Source organism: Scyliorhinus torazame, chromosome 18, assembly GCF_047496885.1.
Source record: "Scyliorhinus torazame isolate Kashiwa2021f chromosome 18, sScyTor2.1, whole genome shotgun sequence".
Classification (NCBI taxonomy): domain Eukaryota; kingdom Metazoa; phylum Chordata; class Chondrichthyes; order Carcharhiniformes; family Scyliorhinidae; genus Scyliorhinus; species Scyliorhinus torazame.
Window position 1 is genome coordinate 149,067,644 of NC_092724.1, and position 14,340 is coordinate 149,081,983.

General features: G+C 44.8%; 1 protein-coding gene across 1 annotated transcript in view; it reads left to right on the forward strand.

Moving 5' to 3' along the window:
• The window catches only part of LOC140395604 (dynein axonemal heavy chain 17-like), an 896,966-nt gene that overhangs the window by 252,392 nt on the left and 630,234 nt on the right, over positions 1-14,340 (forward strand). The window contains exons 17-19 of the mRNA XM_072483576.1: positions 4,808-4,948; positions 8,975-9,118; positions 13,031-13,213. Of these exons, the coding sequence (XP_072339677.1) occupies positions 4,808-4,948; positions 8,975-9,118; positions 13,031-13,213 (468 nt within the window). The remainder of the gene's footprint in view (positions 1-4,807; positions 4,949-8,974; positions 9,119-13,030; positions 13,214-14,340) is intronic.

A 14,340-nucleotide genomic window follows, 5' to 3' on the forward strand; every position in this document is an offset into this window, starting at 1 on the left:
TCTGTGTCAGAACGTTGGCATGATCTCTTCCACTTGAATGGAAAGGAATACCTTCTGGTCATAGACTATTTCTCTAACTACCCGGAGATAGAATGTGGTCATGAGTGACAATGGGCTCTGTTTTGATTATTATGAGTGACCTGAATTTGCACGGCAGTATGAATTCCAACATGGTATCTCCAGTCCTCTCTACCCTCTGTCGAATGGTGAGGCTGAGAAGGGCGTGCATATCTCGTGTTAATCAACCCCTGAAAAAAAGCACTAGATAGCCGTGATGACACCTATCTTGCGTTCCTAAGTTATCGTTTGGCTCCAGTAATCAATGGGCTCTCGCCAGCTCAGGTGCTGATGAACAGGCAACTGAGAACGGCATTGTCTACATTCTTCAAGAACCAGTGAACCATACGTTAAAGAGACAACTGATCTCTCAAAAAAGGAGGCAGGAGGGATTCTATGATAGATCAGCGTAAAAGCTCCAACCTTTGCAGCCAGAGGACACGGTTACACTGGAAGATTCCAAAGGAAATGGATGGTCTAAGCAGGCGAAGGTACTACGACAAGCAGGTCCAAACATGTATCTTATCATTACGGATGAAGGTGCTGTCTTCAGAAGGAACAGAAGAGCTCCACTTAAAGTTAGGCAACCTTTTGTAATACAACTACCAGAAGTAGCATGCAACAGTCCGCAAACAGTTGAAGAACACGCAGTGCAACATACGGAACAACAACTACAACATGATAAAGACACCACAATACATGAAGAACAACAAAGAGCATCAACAAACCCTAAAGAAGATGAAGCAACTTTGCAAGTTCAGCAGTCACTTAGAAGATCAACAAGGCTCAGGGGCAAACCCAAAAGATTGAACTTGTGACAGACTGTAAATACTCTAAAGATGTAAATAGTTATGCATATCATGCTGAATTGTAAAATTAATCCAATGAATGTAAATAATTACATTTTCCAAAGGAAAGGGGAAATGATATGCATAAAATATTGATAATATTATACATAATCTCCGACCACCACAGATGGCAGTGTAAACCCACCACGTGACCCTGTATCACTGGGGAGTTGGGAGTAAGTTATGTTGGTGGATAGACATATTTTGCAGTAGCTCTACAATAGTTAGTTAGTGTTAGTAGTTTGTTATTTTATTTATTCTGGTTATCTTTACCATGCAGTTATTTTATAATAAATTATTTAAACTAGATGTTCTGTCGTGCATCATTCATAGCAGCCAATCTACAGAACATGACATTGCTGTCTGGAGAGGTGTGGATGCCCTGGTGATCCAACTCATTCTCCTCTCATTCCTGCATGGGATGTTTTATTGAGAAATTGTAGTTGCTGAGACAGAGTCCAGTCAGCCCTGGATGAGTGGCATTAATTTCTGCTTGTACTCTGGTCCACCGAAGCAGACCCTGGGCTGGACCAGAATGCTAAACAGTGGTTCCAGACATTTCTCTCTAGCCTCCTGAGGGAGTGGGAACATTAGAGGTCTTCTAACTCCATCCAGACTGTACACTGGGTGCTGATGATGGTTGTATTTACTTCTGACAGTGAGGATAACAAAAGCTAGCCTTCTCATCAGTGGCAGCATATAAACACAGCACAGTTTCCATAACTTCTCAATCATTAGGGACAGGAGGTTTGCGGTGTGCGTCTTGCAGGAAATCTGCATCGTTCAGGCAAATAAGCTTCTTTGAAGTATCTGCTCATCTCGGATCCACTGATGCTGTTGAATGCATTGTCCTGGGGGGTTTATAATTGTGCGTCGGGACCAGTGACTGTGGTGGTACCCATGTTCCGTTCAATATTCATGGGGAATTTGAGGGACCTGAACTTCATCTTGGTGGATGTCTGCCGACATTTCCATCTGGACACCAGAATTTTCACTCTTGTGTTGCCTGGAGTCAGAGCATCCAGAATTTAGCACCTTTTACATTTATAAGGTGTACATGACCTGCATTCCAGTGCTCTGTGCAGCAGGTGCTTTGCTCAAACCACCGTCTGATGGTGGGCGGAATTCATTCCGTTCTATACCCGGATGGGGTCCATATACTGGCACTTTAACAATCTGTTGCTGGAGCATACCCGGTTGCAGGAATCTTTCTGTCATTTCTGGGTCAGCTGGAGAAGGAAGTAGGGAGGCTTCCACTCATTGAGGCTACTGTGGGACATGGGAAAGATTTGCATCTGAGTCTTCTGTCAGGAGTACGCAGAGGGGTCTAGGGAGTTGTATAATGAAGTGTTCACCCTGGGATCTTGTGTCAGTCGGGTCCCAAGGCACATATTTGAGTTCGCAGATCTGGTTCCTCAATGACCTGGACAGAGGCTCTCCCTTTTTCTACTCACTGGAAAAATAGCAGGGGGTCGGTAAGCAACTCCTTGAGATGCTGGCTGATGACAGATCCTTTGTCCCAGATCTGGAGGGAGTAGGAGATAAAGCATAAGAGCATAAGAACTAGGAGCAGGAGTAGGCCATCTAGCCCCTCGAGTCTGCTCCGGCATTCAATGAGATCATGGCTGATCTTTTGTGGACTCAGCTCCACTTTCCGGCCCGAACACCATAACCCTTAATCCCTTTATTCTTCAAAAACTATCTATCTTTACCTTCAAAACATTTTATGAAGGAGCCTCAACTGCTTCACTGGGCTGGGAATTCCATAGATTCACAACCCTTTGGGTGAAGAAATTCCTCCTAAGCTCAGTCCTAAATCTACTTCCCCTTATTTTGAGGCTATGCCAAGTTCTGCTTTCACCCGCCAGTGGAAACAACCTGCCTGCATCTATCCTATCACTATGGGTGACTCCATTGGCTGCAACCAACTTCAATTATGCAATTTTTAAGAACATAAGAACTATGAGCAGGAGTAGGCCACCTGGCCCCTCGAGCCTGCTCCGCCATTCAATGAGATCATGGCTGATCTTTTGTGGACTCAGCTCCACTTTCCAGCCCGAACACCATAACCCTTAATCCCTTTATTCTTCAAAAAACTATCTATCTTTATCTTAAAAACATTTAATGAAGGAGCCTTAACTGCTTCACTGGGCAAGGAATTCCATAGATTCACAACCCTTTGGGTGAAGAAGTTCCTCCTAAACTCAGTCCTAAATCTACTTCCCCTTATTTTGAGGCTATGCCCCCTAGCATGAGCCTATTACTCCGTTTGTCTCTCTGGATCCATCCAAAACTTGCAGAGTTTTGTGGGAGGACCTGGCACAGGTTGACCTGGCGGTTGCTGGAAAAACGGATGCCTCTATATCCTTGTAGGCACCCTCAACAGCCTCTGCAGAGGCAAGACCCATGGCTGGACGGGTTGACCGTGGAGTTCTTCAGGGTATTCTGGGAAGACCTGGGGAAACAACTACACATGGGTCCTGTGGGAGAGTATCCTGACTGAGGAGATAGCCCTCTTGTGACATAACGAGTTGTCGCTCTACTGCCATTGCAGAGTGTCTAATTAAGGTTAATGGGTCTCTGAGGTACCCCTTCATTTTGGGAGCGCAGTGCACCAGGGCCAGGTAGATTCTATCCGCATTTAACCTTTCCTGTACCTCTTGCAGAGGAGATTGTTAGGATTGGTTCTGCATGAGCCAAGTATTAGGATGTTCCTTCCAGTCTCAGCTGTAGATGTGCTCCTAATGTTCACAGACTCGGTTGATCCACAGAGGACAGATCCCAAATGCAACCAGGCACAACATGCAAGGATGGCGGCCCCACAGATCCCTGTGAGTAAACCTCCAGACAGTTTACCATTACAAGATCTGGGCAATCCTGCAGGCTCGATTGACCTGCAGAGGATAGATCCCCAAATGCAACCAGGTACAACATGCCCCTCGTGGAACTCCCTCCCTAACAGCACTATCGGTGTACCTACACCACACGGACTGCAGCGGTTCAAGAAGGCAGCTCACCACCACCTTTTGAAGGGCAATGAGGGATGGACAATAAATGCTGGCCCTGGATAGTGATTAGCACTGCTGCCTCATGGCGCCGAGGTCCCAGGTTCGATCCCGGCTCTGGGTCACTGTCCGTGTGGAGTTTGCACATTCTCCCCGTGTTTGCATGGGTTTTGCCCCCAAAACCTAAAGATGTGCAGGGCAGGTGGATTGGCCATGCTAAATTACCCCTCAATTGGAAAAAATGAATTGGACACGCTAAATTTATTACAATAAAATAAATAAATGCTGGCTTAACCAGCGACGCCCACATCCCGTAAATTAATAAAAGATAAAGACAGCTTCATAGATGACTGAGTCATTATAGAAACCTCCAGACAAGTTACCATTGCAATATCTGGGCATGCCAGCAGATTACTTTTATACTTTTTATGGTAACTAAGCATTAACGTGAAATACTTATATTTCTTTGCAAGTGGAATAAGTATCTGTAAAAAGAATGCGGAATGCTGTAATCTGCATTGAAGCTGTATCCATCACTTGAAGGGAAGCATATCATGCCATCCAGTCTTTGATCTGTGAGAGGTACACAGCTCTATTGCTGACATCTTCAAGCTTTATACCTCTGAATATATGTCCCCATTCGCCTAGTCTCAATAAATGAACTCCCAAAGTGTTTACCCAATCCATGAGTGATTGGTGCTCTTTTATCATTATAAAGACACAATATATTCCTCTTTCTTGGTACTGATGTGGACCAAGTCCGCTTCACATCCCCTCTCAAGAGTTTTCTGCAGCTGCTCAGTGTGCTGACTGTACTAATACTTGGCATTCTTTAAATAGTTGTGTTTACTATGTTGGTTCAATTCAGATTATATTTTATTGATTTTCTTTTGGTAGGAATGGTCAGCAAGCCCTTTGTTTGAAAGGGGTGGCAATAAAAAAGATTCATTCTTGGACCTTGATGGACGACCAAACTTGTTAAACAGAAGATATGCAGCTGTTAGCGAAGATGGTGTCAAGCTTCATGCATTATTGGAGGTAAAAAGAGACTGAACACTGTTCACTTGATACTGTATTAAAAAAATATGAATACTATCATACCTCCTGTGAGAGTGAACAGAATGGGTGGAATTATTATAGCCAAGTTCAAGTGGGTTTGGATGCAGAGAATCATAGATTCATAGAATTCACAATGCAGAAGGAGGCCATTGGCCCATCAAGTCTGCACCGGTCCTTGGAAAGAGCAACTTGTTTAAACCTACGCCTCCACCCTATCCCCGTAACCCAATAACCCCACCTAACCTTTTGGACACTAAGGGGCAATTTAGCATGGCCAATTCATCTAACCTGCACATTTTTGGACTGTGGGAGGAAACCGGAGCACCCAGAGGAAACTCACGCAGACACGGGGAGAAAGTGCAAACTCTACACAGTCACCCGATGCTGAATTTGAACCCAGGTCCCTGGAGCTGTGAGACAGCAGTGTTAACCACTGTGCCACCGTGCATGTAGGGAGTTAACTCATCTAAGGGTTATGCCGGGTCAGAGTCCTGTGCTCATCCTGCCTATTTCCAGATTGAACTCTGGCGAGCTTGCAGGTGAGTTGGGAACCTTCCTGAAACTGTTGAGTAAGCATAGATGTCATATGCATAAGGTAATTAACTGATGGTTTAACCAACCATGATGGTTTAACCAACCTATCTATTTCCAGCATCAAGTAAGTGCATAACAGAGTGTGCTTTCTCAGTAAAATTGAGAAGGTTGTTTACAGCGAATCATAGAATTTACAGTGCAGAAGAAGGCCATTCGGCCCATCAAGTCTGCACCGGCTCTTGGAAAGAGCACCCTACTTAAGCCCACGCCGCCACCCTATCCCTGTTACCCAGTAACCCCACCTAACCTTTTTGGACACTAAGGGCAATTTATCATGGTCAATCCACCTAACTTGCACATCTTTGGACTGTGGGAGGAAATCGAAGCACCCGGAAGAAACCCACGCAGACACAGGGAGAATGTGCAGACTCCGCACAGACAGTGACCCAAGCCGGGAATCGAACCTGGGAGCTGTGAAGCAACTGTGCTACCCACTGTGCTACCGTGCTGCCCTCTAGTCAACAGAGTTGGATGATCAGGAGGAGTTGGATGGTCATGAAACAGTGGAGAGTCTGAGGGGGAAAAATCACAGAGTTCGATGAATGAGAGGGAAAGGGTGAGTCTGAGGTGGGGGGAAGTTGGGGGGTCAGGTGGGAGTCAGATGGTCAGTGGCGGATTGGGATGGGAAGCTGGATGGTTTATATGACAGCTACTTGAAAATTTCTAAATTTCTTGTGCACCCCCTTCAAAGGTCAAGTGAAACAACATTGACTCATTCACATTGCTCTCATGCTACATTAATAAATATCTGAAAAATATTGTCACTGCCAAGACAAATCTGAACCAGGAAACTTTTAGGCCTATTAATTGGGAATCAGTAGAAAGAATGGACTGAATCTCCTCCGTCGGGGGGAGTTGGAAAGTCAGGGGGCTGACAGAAGCTCTGGGGGAATCGGATTCTGGGTGTAGGGGCGTGTCCAGCAGGTTGGGCGAGTCGGGGGTCATCAGGGGATTAGTGAGAAATTGGAGGGTCGTAGAGTGAGGGTGTTGGAGAGGGTGAGAGGCGTGTTAGAGGCTCAGGGGGAGTTGGGGATGGGGGAGTCAGTGAATCATAAGGGAATTGGATATCAGGGGGAGTTGGATGGTCAGGAAACATTGGAGAGTCTGAATGGGAAAATCACAAAGTTGGATGAATGAGAGGGAAAGGGTGAGTCTGAGGGTTGGGGGAAGTCGGATGGTCAGGTGGGAGTCAGACGGTCAGAGGCAGATTTGGAGGATCGGGGTGGGACGCTGGATGGTTGGGGAAGTCAGTGGGTGGGGTTGGGAGTCCAAAGTTCAGGAGGTTGCTCGATGTTTGGATGGGGAGTCAGGATGCCGGAAGGGCAGGGAATTCAGAGGATGAGGTGGAGGGCTTGGGGAAATTGGCTAGGTTGGAGGGGCTGGTGGGAAGGCTTAGGGTCAAAGGAGATCAGAGGGTTGGGAAGTTGGAGGAAGTGGTTGGGAGAAAGTCAGAGGGTCTGCAATAGACATCGCTGGGTCGGTGGAATCAGAGGTTCGGGCAGCATTGGATCTTGGAGTGGTTGTGGGGAGTCAGATAGCTGGAGGCAATTGTGGGCTGAGGATGAAATTAGATGATCAGGAAGAATTGAGGAGTTGTTGGAGGCTTGGGGACGTTCAGAGTGTTGGTTAGGGGGGAGTGGGGCAAGACAGAATTGGGGGTTGGCTGATCAGGAGGGATGGGGGAATCAGAGTCAGGGTATGTCAGAGGGTTATGTGGATGTTGCATGGATGGGGAAGTCAGAAAGTTGGGGGGGGACGTCAGAGTTGCATTGAGTTGGATCAGGGAGGAGTTCTAAGGTTGAGGGGAATCAAAGGTCTACAGCACAGAAAAGGCCAATTGGCCCATTTTGTCTGCACCGGTCAAAAACAACCACCTAAGTATTTAAGTTGGAGGATGGATAGCAGTCGGAGGGTCACGGAGTGAAAAGTGTCGGGGGAGGCTGTCAGTGGGCTGGGAACATCGAAGGTCCTTAGACAGAGTCTGAGTCGTGTAGTTTTGGTGCATCAGGAGAGTCAATGGGGAAATGGACAGTCAGGGTTGGAGTCGCAGGGACGATGTGAGAGGCGGCTGGAATCAGAGGGTTGGGTGGGGAGGCTGGAGGGTCAAGGAAGAGGTGAGAGAGGTTGGGGGAAGAGGTGAGAGAGGTCGGGGGAAGAGATGGGAGATGTTAGGGAAAGATGTGGGAGAGCTCGGGGAAGAGATTGGAGAGGTTGGGGGAAGTGGTTGGCGGGTCATGGGGTTGCGTCGGCAGGTCAGGAGGGATGGGGGAAGTCAGGGGAGGTCAGAGATTCATGAGCGAGTTGGATGGTTGGGGGAAGTCAGAGGGTCGAGGGGAAACCAGAGAGTTGGTTTGGGTTGGATCAGGGTTGGTTCAGATGGTTGCAGGGGAAATTGGAGGTTTGAGGGAAAGTTGAACGATCGGGGGGATTCAATGGATTGAAGGAATCAGAGGGAGATTGGAGAGTCGGTGGGAATGCTGAGCACCACAGGGGAATCAGAAAGTCAGGGATAATAGGAGGGTCGGGGCACAGTTGGACATCATGGGAGATTGTGGAGTAAGAAGGCTGGGGCTCGGGTCGGATAGGAGTTGGATGCTGAAGTGGAATCGGAGGATTGGGGCGAAGTTGGAGGGGTGAGTGTGTGTTGGATGTTCCTGGATGGAGTCAGAAGTCGTAGAGCGGGTCAAGCGGGTGGGGTGAATTGGAGGGTTTGGCTGTTTCACGAAAAGTCAGAGGAGGGTCGTGGGGGAATCGATGGTCAGGGGGAGTCAGTGGGTCAGGTTAGGCTGGATCAAGGAGGAGTTGTAGAGTTCGCTTGGGAGCCAGATTGTCAAGGGGAAGTTGAAGGGCCGAGGGAGAATTCAGAGGAGCAGGTAGATTGGGAGGGGGATGCTATTGGTGGATGGTCATGGGGTGGGAGGAAAAAGGATTATAAGGGATAGTATAGTCAGAGGGCTTGACATCATTGTCTGCAACAAAGAGCATGAGTACGGATAGCTGCATCGACTGCCTGGGGCCAGGGTTTGGAACATCTGCTCAGGCCTGGAGAGTAACTTGCAATGGGATGGTGAGAACTCAGTGATCGTGGTCTGTGTAGGTACCAACGACATAGGCAGGGCAAAGAAGGAGGTTCTACACAGTCAGTATGAGAACCTAGGTCCAAAATTAAAAAGCAGTACTTCAAAGTTAATATTATTACCTGAGTCATGTACGAATTGGTATAGGAAAAATCAAATTAGAGATTTAAATGTGTGGCTCAAAAACTGGTGTGGGACAAGTGGGTTCCGGTTTATAGGGCAGTACTTTAGTTCTGCTTTTCCTGTTCAGCAGCCTGAAATTGGACCTCCAGGAAAATCATGGCTGTTTAAAATGTATAAGTAATTTAAATGTTTTATTGTTTTCTGGTTGCAGGAAAACAGAATACTTTTTCGAGCAGAAGAGAAAACTACAAGCTGGGAGAGCTATGTGAACTACATTGATAAGATGGTTGTAGAAGGCTTCCATGCAGTAGTTCATAATTCTTTACAATTCCTTCTCAGCAACATGGAAAGCCAGGTTAGTTAAACTCAGCAGAAGTTATAGCGAAGCATTTTGCCCACCCCAGAGCAACAAGTTGGGAAACAGGTGGGCTGGTAAAATGTGAAACCACATGGGGCTGTTCCCCAATGAGGTCATGCAGAACTAGGTGCACATCTAATTTGAATAATTAAAAACCCTCTTAAGTACCATTTGCCAAGTAGTCAGCCATTGGATACCCCACTCTGCTTGTGGAAGTCAACAGCTGCATGGATGCAGTCCCATTACTTACCCAGTGAGGCAAGCTCAATGGAACACAAATGGGCCAATGGTCAGGGGAAAAGCCTCTGTGGCCCCAACGCTTTCCCCGGAGAAGAAAATAAGCCTCATGATTTTCTAAAAACATTTTTAAATTGCAATGTGAAAGAGTATTGTGTGCTTCATGCCCGCCCCTGAAAGCACTAGTTTGCAAACATCGAATGTCTCCAGAGTTCTTGTTCCGAAGTCTATAATCAGCCCTTGCCGATCAGCAAAGTCCCGTTGCACGTTTAGCTTTAGCAAAGCATGTCAACTCATGAGGTTGGCCGTTGCTTTAGGGTCAAAGTCACAACGAATGAAAGCATCATTCAGCATTACCTTTGATTTGAGTAGGGACGTAAAGGTTTTCAGAGTGTTCTTATTATCTTCAGTCTTTGTTCCGATTTTGTTTTCATCTTTGTTTCTCAGAGTTTTCTGGTTTCTCGCTGCGATGTATCGAAAAACTGCTCTTCCGTGTTTATCTCATCGACTGCATGCACCGCTCGTGCATGCTCCATGTTGGAGCATGTAAAACATTGTTTTCCAAATGCCAGACATTGCCGCGGGGCATGTCGAGTACCACACATTTGGCACAAGATGGCGGCGGCGGCTCCTGTCGGCCACTTAAAATGGCCACCCGCACTGAGACCACGCTTCTTCAAGATTTGCGTCACAGCACTAATGACGCTGGCTTCGTCTTCCATGTTGCCGCCAAATTATTTGAGCAGAGTGAGCGTATTCTTTGTTCAGCTATCTCGCTTGCCTGGCAAATCTTCACTGCCTTTTCCAGCATCAAATCTTCCTCCCGCAATAATATCGCCTGAAGATTATCATCAAGTAAACTAAAGACAATTTGGTTGTGGATTAACAAAGATTTCAGGTCACTGAAGTTGCATGACTGGGCTTCAGCCTCAATCTGTGACAAAACTCAAATATTCGCTAGGTCTCTGGGTACGCATACGGAACATATAACGCTCAAACATTTCATTCTTCTTAGGGGAACAATGCTTATCAAAGTGCTTCATCACTTCATCACATTTTTTGTGATCCTCCTCATTATCGAACACAAATGAGTTGTACAGTTCAAGCGCTTATGGACCTGCCACTCTTAGCCGCAATTTAATTCGCCTTTCATCAGGCTGGGCCTGTAGGCCCACGGCCGCAACATAAAGTTTGAACTGCTGATTGAACAGCCCCCAATTCTCACCTACATTACTGGACATCTGAAGCTGGTGGGGCGGCCCCCAGTCTGTCCATCTCGAGCTTCAGCATTTTCTTACGCGTTGGGTCTCCTCAGGCTGCAGTTCACCAGACCCGGTCTTTAAGCTGAATACCTAATGTTGTCACTGCTGATGCTATCTTTAAATCTTCATCATTCGTGATACCATGTTGTCTTTGGTCCTTGTACTTTTCTCCGGAATCCACCAAACGCTGCAACATGTCCAAACCAGAATCTTTTATTGAGTCTCGTGTGGTAAGATAGCAATCTGATACAGAACACCTTATCATGGAGTCTGCTAACTACTCCTCTGGAACTTGCACCTAGCACTGACCAGTCATATGTATGTCTTATTACCCTCTCAATCATCTTCTGCAAATGGCCGGATGTGTCTCCCCTTACATCAGAGTCACAGGTCACATGACCTTGGTCTAGAGACCGCATGGTGCGTCTGCACTGCCACCTATGATATAGCCCATAGGCATATAACCACACTTCCCACATAGCTATCCAGCCTACAAAAAGCAGTGCAAGAACTGTGATAAACTCCGCTAAGATGTGTAATCGAAGAAAATGCACACGATTGTACATGATGACACAGACACTGAATCTGAACTTTTCATTGGAATAGTAACAGCAAATATGAAAGAAGGTGAATGGAGATTGGTTTTAAAATTGCCAACATGCTGGTGAATGTCAAACCTGACACAGGCGCATAAGCCTGTATTTTAAGGTAAGTAAAGGAATGCAGCTAACTAAAACAAACTGAAGGTGTCTACTTACACAAGTGATGAAATTGCTGTAGAAGGCCAATGCGCACTTATGTGAACTGCAGAAAACAGTCTCCAGTACCTCCATATACAGTATGAAAAATGTGCAATAACCTTTCTTGGAATCAAATCTTGTTAAAATCTGATGCTTATCAAAAGTATAATGATTGCTTCCCCTGATATCCTGAGTACAAAGATTTATTTAAGGGGATTGGTTGACTGAAGGGAGAACACATCATCAAGATAGACTAAACTGTGACCCCAATACACCGCCCAGGAAAGTACCAGTAATGCTTAGAGACCAACGGAAAGCAGAGTTGGACAGAATGGAGAAACGTCACATCATCAAGAAAACTGAAGAACTGTCGAGTGGGTTAATCCAATTGTCATTGCGGAAAAATGAGATGAGTATCTGCGAGTCTGTCTCGTTCCCAGAGACCAAAACCAGGCCGTACAAAGAGAGCACTGTCATTTGCATTGTAGAAGAGGTCACATGTAAGCTGGCTAATGTTTTTGCATTATTCAGCCTTGGATGTGAGTTCAGGCTTCTGGCAGGTCAAGCTGGGTGAATGCATCTGTTATCTCTGGACCTTCAACATACCATTCGGATGCTGCACGATTTTACATTTATTTTTTGGTATTGATTCAGCTCCTGAGGTATCCCACAGAACAATGAGACAGCTATTTGAAGGGTTAGAGAAAGTGGGAACTTATATTAATGATGTGCTAATCTGGCGAGCCACACAAGAAGAATACAAACACAGACTGAGGCAGGTGCTGGCAAGAGCTAGAGATAGGAACTTAAATCTGAAGAAGGAAAAGTGTAAAACAGGTCTTCATGAAATCAACTACTTAGGACATGTGCTAACAAGTGAGGGAGTGAAGCCGGGCCAGAATATTTTTAATACCAAATGTAATACCTCACACCGTTGAAAGACATCAGCTACTTTTGTCCTAATTTTTGCAGGTTTACTGAGGTTGTCTTGCAGTTTGCCATAATCATCCTCAACATTGACAACATCTCCTTGACCTCACTGGTAATGAGTACATCATTGGCTAGACCAATATCTGTGGAACCTCATTATCGACATAGTTGAGGCATACAGTAAATGCATTAAAGGGGAAGCTTGCTGAGCAAATAAAGGAAAAGCAATGAGAGGGGTTGGTCGATTGAATTAGCTGAGGAAGAATGGGAGGAGGCTTGAGAGGACTGGTTAGACCCAATGGCCTTTATAGTGCATCGTCTGTATAATTTTATTTCTTTGTATTACCTTTTGAACAGGAAGTGGATAAACACTTGAAAGGAAAAGTATTACAGGCCTATGGAAAACAGAAGTGTAATTAGTTATCTTTTTCAAAGAGCCAGCACAGGGGTGATGGGTAGAATGGCCCACTTTTCTCTTATCATTCTATAATGTAAAACATAAATTGTTAAAAGTAGAAATTCATTTTGAATATTCTCATAGATATAACATGATGTGGAAAGATGCCCACTAATTGTTTTTGTAACAAATTTATAAAAAAGCATTCTAAAACCAATTTAACAATCTGCAAAATTTTCACCATTGTGAGAAACAATGGCAATTTTTCTCCCAACATATTTTACAACCAGTGACGTTTAATTGTTGAAACTAAATTATTTTCTTCTATGTTTGTGATCCCTAGGTTCACACTTCACCACTGTTTGAAGTACGTCTTGAGCTCACTGAGTCTGATACTGAATTTCGTCCAACTATAGGAATAGGCAGTGAATTCTATAACCTCATAGACACTTTGATGAATGATATATACAAACTAGTTGGCCTTGTCCCACGTTTAGCAAAGCATGTTACTCGAAAAAAATATCAGGTGAGACCATTCAATTAATCGTAGATTAGCGAAAGATTATGGGAGAGAAATTCATTTCCGTTATCCTCACTATGCAGATTTCATCAATATCCCGGGGACAGGCAGTGCTGTAGACTACTACCTGTCCGGCCTGCATATGGTGTTCTTCAGTAATATAACTGGAGACCCCCATACTGGTAGTAGCTCGCAACACTGATTGCACCCAGAGAATCAAGGTAAATCAGAAACAGAGCTGTGCATTCAAATTTCTCTTTCATATAATACTGCAATGTTGAAAAGAATACATGTCTGAAATTAGTAGCTACATAATCACATTTTAAAATATAATTCTGTTACACAGATTTACGGTGGAAAGATTGGTTTTCTCATTTTATAAGCATCAATGAGAAAACTATTTAAAAAATCTGAAAATACAGGAATCTTTTGCATTCTAGTGAATGCTAGTGAATATTTTTATTTGTGCTATAATTAATTTTTAATAACGATTGTTATGGAATTTGCTGTAACTGATATTTGATGAAAACTGTAAATTAGTTCATTGATGTTCTTCTTGACCCTCCATGGCAAATGTAATCTGCTAACTAATATACTTTATTGAGGCCCTTCCTGAGGAGAATCTTTTCTCCCTAAAATGATGCATATTATTGTTGCCTGTTTATCTTTCTGTCCATCCAATATTGCAATCATCAGGGTTCTAACTATATATTGTGGTCTGATTCAAATATGTATTTCATTTGAATTACCATTATTTTAACACTCTGGAAATGATGACAAACTAATACATCTGTAAGCAATAATCTAATTGTGTGATTTCTTTATTACGGAGGCCACACTGAAATGCTTAATAGCAATGAAGTAAGAGCGCTGAATTTCCCAACCCTTTGGCACCTTGCTTTTGATGGCAGGGTGAGGCTTCAGGAGCATAGCCTTAAGTCTTTCTGTCACCATACCATATTACAGTACTGGAAAGGTTTACAGCCTGACTGTTCACTGGGTGGCTACTTAAACTATCCACCAACATGTCATGCCTGTGTTGGGAAGGCCCTCTGCTGTGTGGGGAGACCACTAGGGAGTTCCCATGTGGCTTTCCAAGTGTGGATGCCTGTTACTCGATATTCCATGGCCCA